Source organism: Onthophagus taurus, chromosome 2, assembly GCF_036711975.1.
Source record: "Onthophagus taurus isolate NC chromosome 2, IU_Otau_3.0, whole genome shotgun sequence".
Classification (NCBI taxonomy): Eukaryota; Metazoa; Arthropoda; class Insecta; order Coleoptera; family Scarabaeidae; genus Onthophagus; species Onthophagus taurus.
Genome location: NC_091967.1, coordinates 19,241,071 through 19,260,361, shown reverse-complemented (window position 1 = coordinate 19,260,361; position 19,291 = coordinate 19,241,071). Strand labels below are relative to the sequence as shown.

General features: G+C 30.2%; 2 protein-coding genes and 1 long non-coding RNA gene across 4 annotated transcripts; 2 read left to right on the top strand and 1 right to left on the bottom strand.

The window, feature by feature from the left end:
* Positions 1 to 211: 211 nt before the first annotated feature.
* On the top strand, positions 212 to 4,832 carry LOC111415193 (Hyls1 centriolar and ciliogenesis associated). Its single transcript, XM_023046747.2, has 3 exons — positions 212 to 506; positions 564 to 1,168; positions 4,604 to 4,832. The coding sequence occupies exons 1-3, from the start codon at positions 410 to 412 to the stop codon at positions 4,658 to 4,660; spliced, it is 759 nt and encodes a 252-aa protein (XP_022902515.2). The 5' UTR covers positions 212 to 409; the 3' UTR covers positions 4,661 to 4,832.
* On the bottom strand, positions 4,389 to 11,633 carry LOC111415194 (uncharacterized). Of its 2 annotated transcripts, none has more exons than XM_071194446.1 (4): positions 10,615 to 11,633; positions 9,095 to 9,909; positions 5,165 to 5,446; positions 4,389 to 5,113 (listed from the first exon to the last, which is right to left on the bottom strand). In XM_071194446.1, the coding sequence occupies exons 1-4, from the start codon at positions 10,693 to 10,695 to the stop codon at positions 4,861 to 4,863; spliced, it is 1,431 nt and encodes a 476-aa protein (XP_071050547.1). In that variant the 5' UTR covers positions 10,696 to 11,633; the 3' UTR covers positions 4,389 to 4,860. The 2 variants fall into 2 exon arrangements, with proteins under 2 accessions (XP_071050547.1, XP_022902516.2); XM_023046748.2 differs by lacking the exon at positions 10,615 to 11,633 and adding an exon at positions 10,045 to 10,145.
* Positions 11,634 to 14,514: 2,881 nt separating this feature from the next.
* On the top strand, positions 14,515 to 15,236 carry LOC139429045 (uncharacterized). The gene is made up of 2 exons (XR_011639749.1): positions 14,515 to 14,882; positions 14,964 to 15,236. It is a non-coding gene; the product is annotated as an uncharacterized lncRNA (long non-coding RNA).
* The last annotated feature ends 4,055 nt before the right edge of the window (positions 15,237 to 19,291 follow it).

Here is a 19,291-nt window from a genome sequence, read left to right as displayed (position 1 = left end):
TAACGATTTTTTTAATAATTAACTTAAATATTGTGATTATTATCTTCCTAATAAAAAATAATACGAAATAATTTTTAATATCAACAAAAACTTTAATTAAACATTGTTAATAAGCTTGTAATTAAATATTTTTGATTGTAAATTGGTCTTAAACGAAGCCGGTACCAATCGAAAATAAATAAAATTCCCTAATTATTTAAAAACTTCATAATTATGATTGAATCTAACTAAATTAATTAATTAACATTTTTAGAACGATGATTTTTGTTAAAAATGATTAAATTTAGTAGACGATCGCACTTTTCGAATTAGCCGAATATAAAATGAATGAAGCAATTTTTAAAAACCTAACCTCAAATCAAAAATCCGTTACGGTTCTTTTCGATTTTTTGTACATTATACCCTTAAAATGTCGATTCCGATTGATTCGAGGGAAGTTTACGAATATTTACAAGAATTAGGATACGAAAATATATCATCAAAACAACTTAAGGAATTTGTGCATGGTAAATATTAGGTTAGCTTGATTTTGAACTTATTTAATTATTGTATTTTGTTGTTAGATTTAAAAAAGTTAATAAAATACGAAGAAAAGAAGAAACGTAACTTGTGTAATAAAGAAAATGTAGCCCAAGATATCCAAGAAACGAAACAAAAAGGTGATATATTCCAAAATTTGTACGAAACAAATACAGAAGCCTCGAAAGCAAAGATTGTTCAACCGAAAAAAGATAAAATCATAACAGTTCAAGTAAAAAAGCACAAAGAAACTTGTAGACATTATAAACCAAAATGTGAAGGTGTTGAAACACAAACTGTTGATGTTGATAAAAAAGATGAATCACCGTTATCAGAAAATAAAGAAACTCAAATTAGTCAATCTTCTCTAAATAGTAAACGTTCTGATAAAACGACGTCAATGAAAGAATCGGATCAACTTGTTAAAATAGAAGATGGTAAAAAATCGTCGAGTAAAGAGAATGTTATTGAATTAAAACCAAAAGCTTCCTTTATTCGGCCTAAATCAGTGAAAACGACGAAAAGTGATCCTGTTAGTTTGTATCATAGGTATCAGGCTGAATGGAAAAAGCAAAAAATACCTGGAGTTGATAACCATTCGAATTTGAGGTGGGTTATTCGAGAAAAAATGTTGGGGGATCATCAACCAGTAAGTTTTTAACACTGCCCAATACAATTTATTTTTCTCATACACCATTATGTATAGTTTATGTCGTGTTTCATGCTGATACTGAAATGAATTTTAAATTTGTTCCATCACATCAGAATTTTTTTTTAATATTTTTTGGTACAGAATTTTAAAGTTACTTTTATATAGGTAAGAAAGATACTACAGGATATATTGTGCTTCCGAGCATGGAGTGAACATTTGTATATAAAAGTGATATAATTAAAAGAAATTAAATATTACAGTATAATTTCTTAACGCCATCTAGTGGCGAATAGATGTAACTAATAGAGAAATTTACAGTAACCTACAATTCGAGTTGAAAATGCTATGATTTTACTTTGATTTTATTAATACTAATTATTATATTATTTTTGTAATAAAATCGTAAGAAGTACATGTCAAATCGTCTCACGAGATTAAAGGTAATATCATCAGATCTCACGATAAATCGTGAGACCTAGCAACCTTGTATGAAATATAAAAGAAAATAAATTAGAAATAGCAAGAGATATCAAAGTTGATAAAAATTGCTTTCTGTAATAAAGATATTGCAAGAATAAACATAAATGACGTTAGCAGACGAGATAAGTGAAAGTATTGAAATGAAAAAAGAAAATGTATCAGTTGAAGATAAAATAAGAAATGATAGTGAGAAGAAAGTGATACAAGAAAGAGTGAAAGAGAAAAAGATTACCAGCATGACAAAAAGATTATGAGATATGTATGGCACATGATGAGGAGTATGAAGACATAGAAAAATGAAGACAAGTATTATTGGTTAAAAGCAATGGAAAGAGAAATTGATTCACTAGAAAAGAAAAACCTAAAGAATATAGAAGAACAATATAAAGCTAGACTTGTAGTCAAAGGTTGTGGCCAAAGAAAATAATTTGATTATGAAGAAATTTATTCATCTGTAGCAACGATGTCATCAATAAGAACAATTGGAAATCAATATGGATTTGCATTTAGACAGTTCGATATAAAAACAGCGTTTAAATGGAGAATTAACAGAAAATATTTATACCCTGTATATAGTCCCAGGATAGATGTTACAAGAGGTATGATGACTTAAACATGACTTTCAAAATATGAAAATATTCTTAAAATTCTGTTCACACTAAGCAGGGCTTAATTGCTTACCTTAATATAAAATACAAAAATTTTTATCTCATTATACCTCTTGTAACATCTATCCTGGGACATACTGTATATCCACCAGAAAAAGTAACATGTAAAAGAGGAAATGCTCTAAAGTTAAATAAATCTCTGTATGGTGTAAAACAAGCTGCTAAATATTGGAATAAGAGATTTAATGATTTTTTGATAAAAATCGGATTTACTAGATCAATTAATAAATATTTTAGTATGGTTTATACAGGCTGTCTCACATAACTGATTCGTTAGAACTTTTTTAGGGTTGTTCATTCGGATCTAAAATATTATCAAGATGGCTGCCACTTCTGGTCTACCGGAAGTAGACCAGAACTTCGTTATTTTAAATGAAACGCTATAGTTTTTATTACACCTTTTAATTGTACGTAAAAAAATATGGTGACTTTTTCTTTATGAAAAACATTTTAAAACAGAACACTTCCATGTAATTTACGTACCTAATTTATATTATTTCATTTATTTTTCAATAACCTTTGTACCAAAATCTGACGTGCCAGAACAAATTTATTTTTATTGTTATTATTACGACTGTAAGAGAAAGTAAAACTAGAGGGTGGGCAAATTTGGGTGTTATAGGCTGTCTCAGAAACGATAAGAGATACGAAAAATGTAGTCAAAAAAGTCAAATTTTTCGGTTTTAGATTTTGAGATATGATAATTTTCGTTTTTGTAAATGGAAACAACCACTGAATATTCGCTTATTAAATTCTTGTCTCAGAAACGATAAGAGATAGGAAAAATGTAGTCAAAAAAGTAAAATTTTCGCGATACTACTTTTTTCGTATCTTTTATCGTTTCTGAGATAGCCTATAATAACACCCAAATTTACCCACCCTGTACAGGGTGGTTCAAATTCGATGTTTATTGTTATTATTACGACTGTAAGAGAAAGTAAAACTAGAGGGTGGGCAAATTTGGGTGCATTATAGGCTATCTCGGAAACTATAAGAGTTAGAAAAAAAGTAGCTTACATGTCATGATCTCGTTTTTCGAGAAACTGCTAATGCCGAAAACCTCAAAGCGTTATCGTCTTTTGTTTTTCCCCTAGAGGCCAAAATTGAAAATATCGTAAAACCAACAAGTGCAATTATCTTGGTTATTATTGTGGGGGGAGTATGTATTACGACATTATATGGACACTTTTTTACAGAGAATTTGATGACGTAGTCAAAAAAATTTTTCAGTTTTAGATTTTGAGATATTACGACAATTTTCGTTTTTTTAAATGGAAACAACCACTGATTATTCGCTTATTAAATTCGTTATTTTCTTCTGATTACAAAAATATAGGGTTGGACAGGTCTATTTCTTATTGTTTTAGAATAAAGCTAAAAATAAACTTTTCTTTTAGTGTCGTCAAAGATATTAAATTTACAGTTTCCTGTAAATTATAACTAAAAACTAAAAAGCATATTTCTGATATTGAAACAAATAACATTTGTTGAACTATTTAATTTATATTTGTTTTACATAAAAGTTGGAATATATATTTTTTAATTCAAATAAACATAGCAACATTTGTTTGTATTCAAAAATTTTCTGAATTGTCAAATTAAAAATCCTGTTTTTTAAGATGGATTACGAAAAGTTTAACATGTTAGAATGTTACATATTAGAAAATAAAGTAAATTTTATATAAATTTTTAGTAGAAAATTACAGGAAACTGTAAATTTAATTTCTTTGACGACACTAAAAAAAAGTTTATTTTTAGCTTTATTCTAAAACAATAAGAAATAGACCTATATAACCCCCTATTTTTGTAATCAGAAAAAAATAACGAATTTAATAAGCGAATATTCAGTGGTTATTTCCATTTAAAAAAACGAAAATTATCATAATATCTCAAAATCTAAAACCGAAAAATTTTTTTTGACTGCCTCATGAAATTCCCTGTAAAAAAGTGTCCATATAATGTCTTAGTTATAATACTTCACCTATAATAATAACCAAGATAACTGCACTTGTTGGTTTTACGATATTTTCATTTTTGGCCTCTAGGGGAAAAACAAAAGACGATAGCGCTTTGAGGTTTTCGACATTGGAATTTATTTAAAAAAAGAGATCGAGACATGTAAGCTACTTTTTTTCTAACTCTTATAGTTTCTGAGTTAGCCTATTCAGACATCGAATTTGAACCACCCGTGTACATAGTTACTAAAGAAAAATGTTGAAAATGAAAATTTGTTGCCTAGTGTAATACATTGACTTTTTAATTTATATTTATTTATTTATTTTAGAGTATATCTCGCCAAGTTGCTGTAAAGAAAGGATTTAATAAAAATTCAAGAGTTTGACAAAACTTTACAGAAACTTTTAGGATTTACGACGTCAATTTGTATAAAATTGAAATTAATGCCAATTTATGTATTATATATGTAAGGTAGTAAGTAAAAAAAAGCGGAGTCGATTAATGAATCTTTAAATTAATACATAAGGAAATAAATAGGAATAAAATTTTTTAGTGGTCATTTAAGTTTATTTTTATAACAACTTTTTAAGATTCGTTGTACTGTTTTAAAATATTTCCTAAATTATCTACCGCAACTATAATTGTATTTCCAATATTATCATGTATTTGAAACGAAAATTTAAGAACCCTCCCCAAAAATACCCAACTATTTAAAACTAATTCACTGTCTTTCTCTCTTATTTCAATAACCCTAATTCCATTTGTAGAGTGAACGACTTTATTTTCAATATTAAAACTTGGTTTTGCTTGATTCAAAACACGATGATCATTAAAGAACCTAAAACGCAACAAATTAATCTACAACAATAACAAAAATTAATACATTTACTTATGATAAAATATTATTGCTAAACAACTCTGAGTAAAGTAACTTTTATTGGATTTATAAACTTTTTCAGAGTTCTTAGGGATTGATTTTTCACGAATAAATCCATTTTTATTAATGAGATGATTTAAATTATTTTTTGAGGATAAATCCAAAAAGAATTCATGAATATCATCAAATCCACGGCCCATAACGCCACCTTGCGTGTGTCCCAAATCAAAGGTGTGGCATAATTCGTGTAAAACAGATCCGAGAGTTGTTGAAAAGCAAGCGCCTAAAGTATTTCTAAAAATAAATTTGATTATAAGGAAATTTTTACCTTAAAAGTCATTGCAAGTATGCAACCATGCAAGCATTACAATACGAATACTGTGATATTGGTTGCATACTTGCAATGATGACGTCGGGTACGATCAAGGTCCGTTGAGTAAACATACTGTATAAGGTTATCCAACTCCATATGAACGTATCCCCCCGCAAAGCCCTTGCTGTGACGTCATTGGAAGAATTGACATTTCTATGTTTTTATTTGTACAGTGTATTTGACTTAAGAAGCATATATTAACACATTATAAGCATATATTTTCATACAAAAATATTTTTAAAAAAATAAAATTAAAAAAATATTAAAATATAAAACGAAATATTAACGGTTATAATTTTATTATTGTTAGGTTATCCAACTTGACTCGGTTACCATGGTGATTAAGATCGAAATATTGCAGGTGCTTGTCAAAATTGAAATTGAATTTAAGTTTTTTTAAGGGAAAAGTCTTATTTAATTGGTTTAAAAGGCTGTATTTAACTAAAAATTGGTTTATCTAGGGTATTATAAACAAGGTAAGTGGATTAAATCAAAAAGAGATATTTTTACTTTATATATCTTAATTAACGATTTTTTTATGAATGCGAGATAATCGTAAAGAATTCGAATTGTTTTAAAATTAATAAAAATTAAGTTTGAATTGATAAAAAAATCGGAATAAAATTTTATTATTTTAAGGTTATCCAACTTGACTCGGTTACCATGTTGATTAAGATCCAAATATTGTAGTTGCTTGTCAAAATTGACGTTGAATTTAAGTCTTTTTAATGAAAAACACATAATTAATTGGATTTAAAGGTTGTATTTAATTCAAAATGGGTAAATGGATGAAATTATAAGCAAGGTAAGTGGATTAAATCAAAAAAAAATTTTTAGGTCAATTAAAATGTACAATAATTTAGGGTTAAATAACAATTAAAACTAGAACTAACACTAGAATTAGAAAGTGTTAGGTTTAGCCGGGCGTCTTAGACAAGAACTTAGAAAAGTCTAAAGACGCACGACTAAACCCGAATATTTCTAATTCTAGGTCTAGTATTAGTTCTAGTTTTACACTATCACTAGAACGAACACAAGACCTAAAACTAGAAATAGTCGGGTTTAGTCGTGAAAAAAACTTTCAGTTGTCAATGTCAACTTTAATTTTATTATTATATTCGTAATCTTCATAAAATAACCTTTAAAGTGAGTCCAAACTTGACGCATTTATCTTAAAAAACCAAAAAGTTCGAACTTTCAACTTTTAATTTTGACATATTTGTCAACTTCATAAAAAATCCTTTAAAATGAATCCAAACTCGACATATTTAACTTTAATATTGATGGAAATACAATCACTTCCGGTTTGAAACGTCAACGTCAATTTTGACATATTTGTCATCTTCATTAAAAAACGTTTAAAATGAGTCCAAAGATGACGCACTTATCTCAAAAAACAAAAAAGTTTGAATAAAAAAACGTTAAACCCGAAGTTAGTAACAATGAAGATAGCAATTTAATTTTTAAATATTAATACCAACCTTAATTTTTAATTTTTTTTTTATTATATTTGTGTTTTTGTGGCAAATATTAAGACATTTTATAAAAATTAAGAATATGTCAAAATGGCATTGACATTTCAAATCGGAATTTGCTTATATCTCGAGTAATATTGGAATTAAACGTATCATGTTTGGGCTCATTTTAAAGGATTTTTCACGACAATTACAGATATGTCAAAATTGACGTTGACATTTCTAACCGGAAGTTCACCATAACTTCATTAATATTGAAGATAAATATGTCGTGTTTGTACTCATTTTAAAGGATTTTTAATGAAGATTACAAATATGTCAAAATTGAGGTTGACATTTTAAATCTGAAGTTAGTTATCATGTAATAGACAAATGGACAACTTTATGGTGTTCTTTTATGATGTATTCTTTATTAAAAAACCTTTAAAACGAGTCCAAACATGACGCACTTATCTCAAAAAAAAAAAAGTTTGAATAAAAAAACGTTAAACCCGAAGTTAGCAACAATGAAGATAGCAATTTAATTATTAAATGATACCAACATTAAATTAATACCAACCTTAATTTTTAATTTTTTTTTATTGTGTTTTTGTTTTTGTGATAAATTTTAAAACATTTTATAAAAATTAAGAATTTGTCAAAATGACATTGACATTTCTAACCGGAAGTTGACCATAACTTCATTAATATTGAAGATAAATATGTCGTGTTTGTACTCATTTTAAAGGATTTTTAATGAAGATTACAAATATGTCAAAATTGAGGTTGACATTTTAAATCTGAAGTTAGTTATCATGTAATAGACAAATGGACAACTTTATGGTATTCTTTTATGATGTATTCTTTTTTAAAAAACCTTTAAAATGAGTCCAAAGATGACGCACTTATCTCAAAAAACAAAAATGTTTGAATAAAAAAACGTTAAACCCGAAGTTAGCAACAATGAAGATAGCAATTTAATTATTAAATTATACCAACATTAAATTAATACCAACCTTAACTTTTTTTTTTTTATTGTATTTTTGTTTTTGTGATAAATTTTAAAACATTTTATAAAAATTAAGAATTTGTCAAAATGACATTGACATTTCTAACCGGAAGTTGACCATAACTTCATTAATATTGAAGGTAAATATGTCGTGTTTGTACTCATTGTAAAGGATTTTTAATGAAGATTACAAATATGTCAAAATTGAGGTTGACATTTTAAATCTGAAGTTAGTTATCATGTAATAGACAAATGGACAACTTTATGGTGTACTTTTATGATGTATTCTTTATTAAAAAACCTTTAAAATGAGTCCAAAGATGACGCACTTATCTCAAAAAATAAAAAAGTTTGAATAAAAAAACGTTAAACCCGAAGTTAGCAACAATGAAGATAGGCAATTTAATTATTAAATTATACCAACATTAAATTAACACCAACCTTAATTTTTAATTTTTTTTTATTGTATTTTTGTTTTTGTGATAAATTTTAAAACATTTTATAAAAATTAAGAATTTGTCAAAATGACATTGACATTTCAAACCGAAAGTTGTTTACATTTCGACTAATATTGGAATTAAACGTATCATGTTTGGGCTCATTTTAAAGGATTTTTCACGACAATTACAGATATGTCAAAATAGATGTTGACATTTCTAACCGGAAGTTGACCATAACTTCATTAATATTGAAGATAAATATGTCGTGTTTGTACTCATTTTGAAGGATTTTTAATGAAGATTACAAATATGTCAAAATTGAGGTCAAATGAGCCTAACGAAAGGATACATTGCCATTTAAAATACTTCAAGTGTTATTCGTTGCTCATTTATTTTCTGCAATAAAAACAATTGAATGCCTTATTATGGCAAAGAAAATATTAAGCAACTTTTATATAAATCGTTTTTTTTTTAAGTTGATACTTACCAAGATACTTATATACTATATTCCATACATAATGGGCATCCTGTATATGATATTATACTTTTCCTCCAATGACGTGTTTCCTACCTCGCCCTGTCAACGTCAAATTTGTTCGAGTTGGATAACCTTATAACCAATACTCAACGGACTTTGGGGTACGATAATTAATTAACACAGTGTACCTATAACAACTATCATTTAAAAAGTTATCACAATCGACGAGAGATTCATCCGCAAATTTTTCAAAAACTTCAGAAATTTCTTCAGGCCAAGTATAAAGACAAGCTGATCCTAATAAAGCAAATCCACCTCCTCCCATCGCAACGAAACCTTCAGTTTTGTTGATCATCTCATCATATTTAATTAATTCTTTGTTTCCGAGATATTTAGTGCAAGATAAAACCCCTAAATATTTATTGTTGGTATCACCAAGTTTAGAAACCATAATTTCTCTTCCTAAACTTTCCCATAAATCTTTTTGACTCATTTTGATCGCCTCATCCAGATTTAAATTGCTATAAAATGTTTTACAAGGTTCTATTTGAAATGTTTTTCTTTCAAAAAACTCCTCATTTAATTTCTCAGCTATAAAACACTGAAGCAATTTTGTTACGGTTTCTATCCGTTTACAAGCACTTTTTGCATCGTTTTTAACGTGTTTAGGAGCTTGAAATAAACCGTTATAGTTTTTAATTATTATATATAATGGAACTAGTTTTTGTAGAGAGGTTTTTGGGTTAAAGAATACTTTTAATTCCTTTAACAGACAACAGAAATTCATTATAATTAAATTTAATCCTTGTTTTAATTCTAATAGGACTTTAAATTGTTTATCGGTGTTAATAACATTTTTTATATTATTTCCGTTTAAGACTACCATAAATTTATTATTAATTAAATCACAATTATTATGGGTTATAGTTCCTTTTAGTAAAAACGTTGAATAAGTAAGTTCTTCGTTATCTTTTATGTTATTTATGATGATTTCGTTTGGAACCTAAAATGTTATAAATGTTGTAATTAGTTTAAAAGGTAATCGATAGATGGCGATGAAAATTAATATTGATTTGGAAACTTAACCTTAAAAAATAATTATAAATATTTATAATTGATCAAAGAAATAATAACATACCATTTTTTAGATAACAATTTCACTTAATACATTTAAATAGTTATTTATTAGGGATAATTTAATTGAATCTTTTTAGTTCTTAATTTTGAGGTTAGAATTTATACAGGTGATTATAGAAGTACTACTTTATCGATGTTATAACATATTGATATTTGATTTAATTGATTAAATTGCAATATTGAAAATTAATAGCCGATTATTTCTCTAATTCATTTAAATAGTAGTTATTAAGTTCGATTTCGTTCCATTTACTTATTTTATGTAATTATAATAAAACTACTTTACCAGCATATATTGAAAAGTAAAATGTGACCATTTCCCAATAGATGTCACCATTCGAACAAATTCAAATTTAAATTTTTGAAGTTATATTTTTAAACTTTTATTAAATAAATTAATATATAACAATTCTGATTATATTTGAAATCTTTTTATAATTTATTTTATTTTTTTGTTTAAAGTTTATAATAATATAAAAAATGGTGATCAATATACGTAATAAAATTAATACAATCATTCCTGAAGGTGAAGGTCATAACATCGAAATCAATCCACATTTTAACTACTTACGTATAAAATACGCGATGGACAACAAAGTCCCAAACAATATTTCCTCGCTTTAAATGCGTACGTACGTAACGAGCGCAACATATGCGTCAATATTATTGACGGTCAAGTTCAAGTTCTCTTCGTGTTGATTATCTCTCGGGCGTCTCTAACGTACTTACGTACGCCAGTGATTGAAGGTTAAACGATTGCGTGCAAGAGAAATTGTGTCTTTAAAATGTCTGAAACAGGAAACAAGATTTGAACTGAAATGAAGTAGTGTTTATTTGCACACATTTTCTATCTTTTTCCATCTCTTTTCTTATTATTATTACAAAATGAATAGCTTAAGTAGTAGTTTATTAATAGAGTTTGATAATAAGCGTGTGTTGTATGGAATAACGTTTTATGCGTATGAATAGTTGTGCTTTTTGGTGATAACCTTTCGTTGAATTTCCCCCTATTGCGCTGTTTCTTATTGTTGGTTTGGTTTAAGCTGGTTCTGTTGATAAAACTTTAAAATTATGGTTATCTAATGACCTTTATGTAATAAATAGTTAACTTAGTTGATTTCGTTTTATTTGGTTATTAATTTGTCTAAATATTTGCACGTTTTGAAATAACCTTTTCTGCATTTAAATTAAACATTTGAATCATAATCGATGAAATGTATCGACATTAAAGAGTTAAAGAACTGCAATGGATTTTTCATCGACTTCTAACATTTTTCAAGAGATGAGTGTTTCAGTGAAACCAATTTTCAGAACTTAATTTCCAGAATTCACAGGAACAGTTCTTCCTTTACTTACTCAATCATGCTATAACACACCATTAAATATTATATGTGTGCGATATCTTGATAAAAAGATGTTATTGTGTTGTTAAATTACAATTAAGTTAAGTCCATAGCGACTTATTGATTCTTCACCTAAGATTGTTGTTTTTTGATGCCTATCAGTTATATGCGATGCAATTTGTAGTAGTGATTTTGCGGATTTTTGCATTAAAAAAAGGATACTTTAATTAATAATTGGTGATATTTCCACAAGGATCCTTCAAGAAATTAATTTTATAACGAATTTTGAAAATTATTGATGAAAATTCCATCATCGAAAATTTTATTAAAACTTCAAATATTGTTTTCTCAAAAACTAAAAGTTATTTTTCAAAACGTGTTGATTCATTGGAAAGAGGGTACTTTTATTAACATTTTGGGAAATTTTCATACTCATATTCCAAGAAATCGATTTTATACGAATTTTTAAAACTTAATCGGCGAAAATTGTAAAATTCGAAAAAATTGTCGATCATTTAAAAAATTTATTTCTCAAGAACTGAAAGTGATTTTTCAAAACGACTTGTTACATTAAAAAGGGGATACTTTAATTAATAATTGGTGATATTTCCACAAGGATCCTTCAAGAAATGAATTTTATAGCGAATTTTGAAAGTTATTGATAAAAATTGCAACATCGAAAATTTTATCAAAACTTCAAATATTGTTTTCTCAAAAACTAAAGGTTATTTTTCAAAACGTGTTGCATCATTGGAAAGAGAACACTTTTAATAACATTTTGGGAAATTTTCATATTCATATTCCAAAAACTCGATTTTATACGAATTTTTAAAACTTAATCATCGAAAATTGTAAAATTCGAAAAAATTGTCGATCATTTCAAAAATTTATTTCTCAAAAACTGAAAGTGATTTTTCAAAACGGCTTTTTGCATTAAAAGGAGGATACTTTAATTAATAATTGGTGATATTTCCATAAGGATCAACACAGGACATCCTGTATAGCATGGTTGCCGCCGCCCGATCAAAATTGGTTCAATGGTTTTGCTTGATATTTGTTTACCCTGTACCAAATTTCAACGCTCTACCATAAATGGTATTGAAAATATTTAGAAAAATGTGTTAAAATTTCTGAACTTTGATGGCCCATATCTTAGCCATTTGAAGACTTTTATAATAATTTTTTTTCACGAATCGTCATCATTTTTGCTCTAGTATATGAGGTTAATTTTATGCCCCGAGTCACCGGAACACCCTGTATACTTGAGTCTTCCTGCCCGTGACTTTGACTTCGGTTTGGATGTAGGTCTTCTCAGTCGGGCCTTATTTTTTAAGCAGTGTGAGCCGTGTTATGGGACAGTGGGTAAGGGAGAGGAGAGTGATGATGAAATTTTTTAGGGCTTTGTAAGGTCGTAAAGGAGTTCGTTGGAAGGGTTGAAAAGTGGGTTGTGAGGATGTCTAATGCGAGTGATAATTCTCAGGGCTGCTCTCTCTGCTACTTCCAGATGGTACTGTGATCCTCTCGGAGCTTCAGTCATAATTAATGAGGCATATTCGATAATAGGTCGGCATATTGAGGTGTATATGTGAGTAGCACATTTGGTGGATATTCCTCGGCCTCTATATGAGAGTGAGCGGAAGTGTTTGGCGCGGTTTTTGATTTTCATTTTTACTTTGATGGCGTGGGCAGAGAATTTAAGGGTTCTATCCAAGGTAATGCCGAGGTAGTTGCAAGTTGGTGAAGCTGTGATAGGAGAAGATTGAATTATTTATCAGGGTACCCCATTTTCGGTACCATTCCTCTATGTTTTGGATGAGCGTCTGCAACCTGAGGATTGATGATGGAATATCTACATCATGTGCGACGAGAGTAGTATCATCGGCATAAAAAAGATCGAAGACGTCTGGGTTGTCGTTGTAGATTCATGGCAGTAGACCTTGTACAGTGCTGGCGAGATGGGGAGCCTTGAGGAAAACCTGTAAGAGTAGTAGTTTTTCACTTTAACGAATGAGGAACGGTCTGAAAGAAATTTTTTTAGCAGGTTAAGAAGATAAGATGGGACCTCTGTGCCATACGGAGTCGAATGCCTTCCGAACATCCAGGAAAACTGCGGCAGATTATTGTTTTTGGTAACGTGCGACTTGGACGTTTGAGACAAGCACTGCCAAGGGATGAGATGTAGATCTACCTTGTTGGAATCCAAATTCGTATGACGGAATCCACCTTGCAACGACATCGAGCAGCTTGTTCTTTAAGTGTATCTCGAAAAGCTTCCCCATTACGGGTAGCAATGAGATAGGACGGTAGAACACTGAAAGTGATTTTTCAAAACGGCTTTTTGCATTAAAAAGGGGATACTTTAATTAATAATTGGTGATATTTCCACAAGGATTCTTCAAGAAATGAATTTTATAGCGAACTTTGAAAATTGTCGATGAAAATTGCAACATCGAAAATTTTATCAAAACTTCAAATATTGTTTTCTCAAAAACTAAAGGTTATTTTTCAAAACGTGTTGCATCATTGGAAAGAGGACACTTTTATTATCACTTTGGGAAATTTTTATACTCATATTCCAAGATGTAGATTTTATACGAATTTTTAAAACTTAATCGGCGAAAATTGCAAAATGCGAAAAAAATGTCGATTATTTCAAAAATTTATTTCTCAAGAACTAAAAGTGATTTTTCAAATCGGCTTGTTGCGTTAAAAAGAGGATACTTTAATTAATAATCGAAAGTGATAACAACGACAGGTCTGTTAGTAATGAATTACAAGCGAAGAGAAGAAAACTAAACGAAAGTGCAACAAGAGATTTTATATATCATATTGGGATTGTTACAATGAGGTTGCTAATGACAAACCTGATATAAATAAAGTTGTGTTCAATGAATATTCAACTATTGGGGTTGAACTTGATTATTATAGTACTAATTGTAAGTAGTAGTAGTAGATTATTATAGTATTATAGTACTTAGTACTAAGTTATAGATATTTGGTAACTATCCGGTATCCAGCCTGATTTAAAATAATGGCCGGATAAGCCGGATACCGGATAGTTGCCGGATATCCGTTCCACCACTAGATGAGACGAAAATTGAATTGTTCCATTGCAATAATTTATGTATTTATTATTCTTGAATTGTCTTCAGAAACAAATTTCTAAATTATTCTAATTGATTTTCTTTAAGTTTCCATTTCGACCATTTATACAAATACTTATATTAAAAACTTCTTTATCGTTTAACTTTCATTCGCGGTTCGAGTCGACAACGAAGCCGTCGAGCTCCCCATTCAATGTCACTTGAAAACCATGACTTTCCTTTCGGATGTTCACCACGATTTTTGTGGACCTACTGACCTAATAATGGGCGCCGGAGTACGTCGAGAAATGTAAATAATAAAATCGAAATCGATGTAGTATAAACGGAACAACTCTCGGAAAACGAAAAAATATCCAATTATAATAAACAAGGACAATAACATTAAATTTCAGGTGATATAATTAAGTTAATTTTGTTTTTTTTTCTACTTAAATATTTTTTTCTTGATTAATCTTAATATTATTTTATTTAAGTTGAAGGCCCAAAATGTAAGTCACACACACGCGTTCTTCTTCTTCTTCTTCGTCTTGTCGAGCACGCAAAGTACCGCGAAGCAGAACCCCGATATTTGTGTCACCGACTTAAAGAGATGAAGGTCGCAGATTTGGTTAATCCGGTTTTCAACTGCACAAGTAAATTTTATAAAGAGAAATATACATAAATAGAAACGAATTTTAAACAAACTTATTAATTTTTTTAATGTTTAAAAAGAAACTAAATAAATCATAAAATATGTACATATTAAATTGTTACAACACATTTTCAAGTACTTAAAAAAAAACTTAATCATACCACTTTTATACAAAACATGGTTGAGATAATCGTAATCACTGAGCTTCTACTATTCCACCTAATAAAGCCAAGGTCGCTTGCAGCCGAGGCGCTACACTATGATGATCTGTTACAGATTGATATAATCTCAATCACTGAGACTTGGCCGTAAACGATTTCAGCTTAATTACTCTAAAGATCTATAATTTGATTTGATAAAGTCAAGGTCGCTTACGGCCGAGGCGCTATAATATGATGACTAGTTCAGGTTGATATCATCTAAATCACAGAGCCTTAGCCGCAAGCAACCTCGTTTTAATTTCCGTTTTAATTGCCGCTTTCGAAGTTGTACAACAAAGAAAAGGAACTAAACTAAAGCAGGAAACTCGTCATAGTAACTTTAAATATTTTTCGAACTTCGCCGATTAAGTTTTAAAAATTTGTATAAAATCCAGTTCTTGGAATAGGAGTATGAATATTTCCCAAAGTGTTAATAAAAGTGTCCTCTTTCCAATGAACCAACCCGTTTTGAAAAATAACTTTTAGTTTTTGAGAAAACAATATTTGAAGTTTTGATAAAATTTTCGATGTTGTAATTTTCATCGATAACTTTCAAAATTCGCTATAAAATTAATTTCTTGAAGGAACCTTGTGGAAATATTACCAATTATTAATTAAAGTATCCCCTTTTTAATGCAACAAGTCGTTTTCAAAAATCACTTTCAGTTCTTGAGAAATAAATTTTTGAAATGATCGACAATCTTTTCGAATTCTACAATTTTCGCCGATTAAGTTTTAAAAATTCGTATAAAATCCAGTTCTTGGAATGTGGGTATGAAAATTTCCCAAAGTGTTAATAAAAGTGTCCTCTTTCCAATGAACCAACCCGTTTTGAAAAATAACTTTTAGTTTTTGAGAAAACAATATTTGAAGTTTTGATAAAATTTTCGATGTTGTAATTTTCATCGATAACTTTCAAAATTCGCTATAAAATTAATTTCTTGAAGGAACCTTGTGGAAATATTACCAATTATTAATTAAAGTATCCCCTTTTTAATGCAACAAGTCGTTTTCAAAAATCACTTTCAGTTCTTGAGAAATAAATTTTTGAAATGATCGACAATCTTTTCGAATTTTGCAATTTTCGCCGATTAAGTTTTAAAAATTCGTATAAAATCCAGTTCTTGGAATGTGGGTATGAAAATTTCCCAAAGTGTTAATAAAAGTGTCCTCTTTCCAATGAACCAACCCGTTTTGAAAAATAACTTTTAGTTTTTGAGAAAACAATATTTGAAGTTTTGATAAAATTTTTGATGTAGCAATTTTCATCGATAACTTTCAAAATTCGCTATAAAATTTATTTCTTGAAGGATCCTTGTGGAAATATCACTAATTATTAATTAAAGTATCCTCTTTTCAATGCAAAAAGCCGTTTTGAAAAATCACTTTTAGTTCTTGAGAAATAAATTTTTTAAATAATCGACAATTTTTTCGAATTTTGCAATTTTCGCCGATTAAGTTTTAAAAATTCGTATAAAATCCAGTTTTTGGAATATGAGTATGAAAATTTCCCAAAGTTTTCATAAAAGTGTCCTCTTTCCAATGAACTAACCCGTTTTAAAAAATAACTTTTAGTTTTTGAGAAAACAATATTTGAAGTTTTGATAAAATTTTCGATGTTGCAATTTTCATCGATAACTTTCAAAATTCGCTATAAAATTGAAATAATCGCACGGCACGTTACGACAATTGTCTAATAATCGGTGACTTTAACCCAAAATCAGCCAAAAACAGACACATCAACCAATTTGTGACTATGTCAAATTTTGTGCGCATCGCAACACCTCCCACGTTTGTCATGGCAAATAATCCGAACTCCAAGCCTGATTTAATCTTCTGCACAAACAACATAAGACGAAAATGTTACGTTAATGTCATTCCTGATCTGTGCTCTGACCATCTAGGTCTTGTGATCTGCATTAATACAACCACTCGAATACCTAAAGTAGCTCCCACTGTGATCAAAAACTATAAACTTTGTAATATGGAAAGAGTGAACGCAGGAATAAAGGAATATGTGAGATCTAACTCTGTTATTATACCCGAGTCTCTCGCAACCTTTAATAGACGCTTGCTTAATTTGGTGGATGAAGCGAGCCCTTCCAACATCCAGAAACATTACAATTTTCCTCTGCCACCATTTATTCTCCGTTTGATTAAGGAAAAGAGACGACTCTACCGCGATTTTAGATCCTATGAGGAGCCAGCTCTGAAAAGAATGTTCAACGAGCTTAATAAAAACATCCAAAAATTAGTGCAGCAATTCAGAAGCGAAAAATACATGGAGGCCTGTGACAAAATCAACAGAAGCAAGGGTAAAAACTAATGGCAAGAAGTCCGCAAACTTTCGAAGTACCAAAAGTCGCCAGAAACCCAGGAGCTTATTGACCCTACGGATGGCTGCTCACACTCTAGCCCGGAAAAAATTGTAAACATCCAAAATTTACAACTATTGCCTTACTACCCAGCATTTCCCACAAGATTGGAAGACCTCTATTATCATATGCATCCCCAAGAAAGATTTTTCTCTATCCGATCCTGCGAACTACCGTCCTATCTCATTGCTACCCCTAATGGGGAAGCTTTTCGAGGTACACTTAAAGAACAAGCTGCTCGATGTGGTTGCAAGGTGGATTCCGTCATACGAATTTGGATTCCAACAAGGTAGATCTACATTTCATCCCTTGGCAGTGCTTGTCTCAAACTTCCAAGTCGCACGTTACCAAAAACAACAATCCGCCGCAGTCTTCCTGGATGTTCGGAAGGCATTCGACTCCGTATGGCACAGAGCTCTACTGTACAAGCTAGCTATGTTGATAATCTCATCTTATCTTCTTAAACTGCTAAAAAAATTTTTTTCAGACCGCTCCTCATTGGTTAAAGTGAAAAACTACTACTCTTACAGGTTTCCCTCAAGGTTCCCCATCTCGCCAGCACTGTACAAGGTCTACTGCCATGACATCTACAACGACAACCCAGACGTCTTCGATCCAATGTCTTACGCCCTACTTTATGCCGATGATACTACTCTCGTCGCACATGATGTAGATATTCCATCATCAATCCTCAGGTTGCAGACGCTCATCCAAAACATAGAGGAATGGTACCGAAAATGGGGTACCCTGATAAATAATTCAATCTTCTCCTATCACAGCTTCACCAACTTGCAACTACCTCGGCATTACCTTGGATAGAACCCTTAAATTCCCTGCCCACGTCATCAAAGTAAAAATGAAAGTCAAAAACCGCGCCATACACTTCCGCTCACTCTCATATAGAGGCCGAGGAATATCCACCAAATGTGCTACTCACATATACACCTCAATATGCCGATCTATTATCGAATATGCCTCATTAATTATGACTAAAGCTCCGAGAGGATCAGAGTACCATCTAGAAGTAGCAGAGAGAGCAGCCCTGAGAATTATCACTCGCATTAGACATCCTCACAACCCACTTTTCAACCCTTCCAACGAACTCCTTTACGACCTTACAAAGATTCCTCCTATAAACTCCCGTCTACAATCTTTATCCCTTAAAGCAATTATGAACTTCCCAAAAACGCCCTAAAAAATTTCATCATCACTCCCCTCTCCCTTACCCACTGTCCCATAACACGGCTCACACTGCTTAAAAAATAAGGCCCAACTGAGAAGACCTACATCCAAACCGAAGTCAAAGTCACGGGCAGGAAGACTCAAGTATACAGGGTGTTCCGGTGACTCGGAGCATAAAATTAACCTCATATACTAGAGCAAAAATGATGACGATTCGTGAAAAAAAATTATTATAAAAGTCTTCAAATGGCTAAGATATGGGCCATCAAAGTTCAGAAATTTTAAGTTTTTATTAATTTTGAGTGTTCAAAATGCAGAGTTACACATTTAGTGAACAAACTGACATGATTTTGACATTAGGGGAATGTCATGGAAACGCCGTAGCAGCCGCTAAGCGTTATCAGGAGAAATTT

Excerpts from the sequence above, each read along its gene's own strand:
- LOC111415193 (XM_023046747.2), top strand. The coding sequence starts at position 410 with ATGTCGATTCCGATTGATTCGAGGGAAGTTTACGAATATTTACAAGAA. Across the intron at positions 507-563 it reads ACTTAAGGAATTTGTGCATG|ATTTAAAAAAGTTAATAAAA; the intron begins GTAAATATTAGG and ends TTTTGTTGTTAG. Across the intron at positions 1,169-4,603 it reads TGTTGGGGGATCATCAACCA|AGTATATCTCGCCAAGTTGC; the intron begins GTAAGTTTTTAA and ends TATTTATTTTAG.
- LOC111415194 (XM_071194446.1), bottom strand. The coding sequence starts at position 10,695 with ATGTTGCGCTCGTTACGTACGTACGCATTTAAAGCGAGGAAATATTGT. Across the intron at positions 9,910-10,614 it reads GTCCATCGCGTATTTTATAC|GTTCCAAACGAAATCATCAT; the intron begins GTAAGTAGTTAA and ends ATAACATTTTAG. Across the intron at positions 5,114-5,164 it reads GCAATAATATTTTATCATAA|GTTCTTTAATGATCATCGTG; the intron begins GTAAATGTATTA and ends GTTGCGTTTTAG.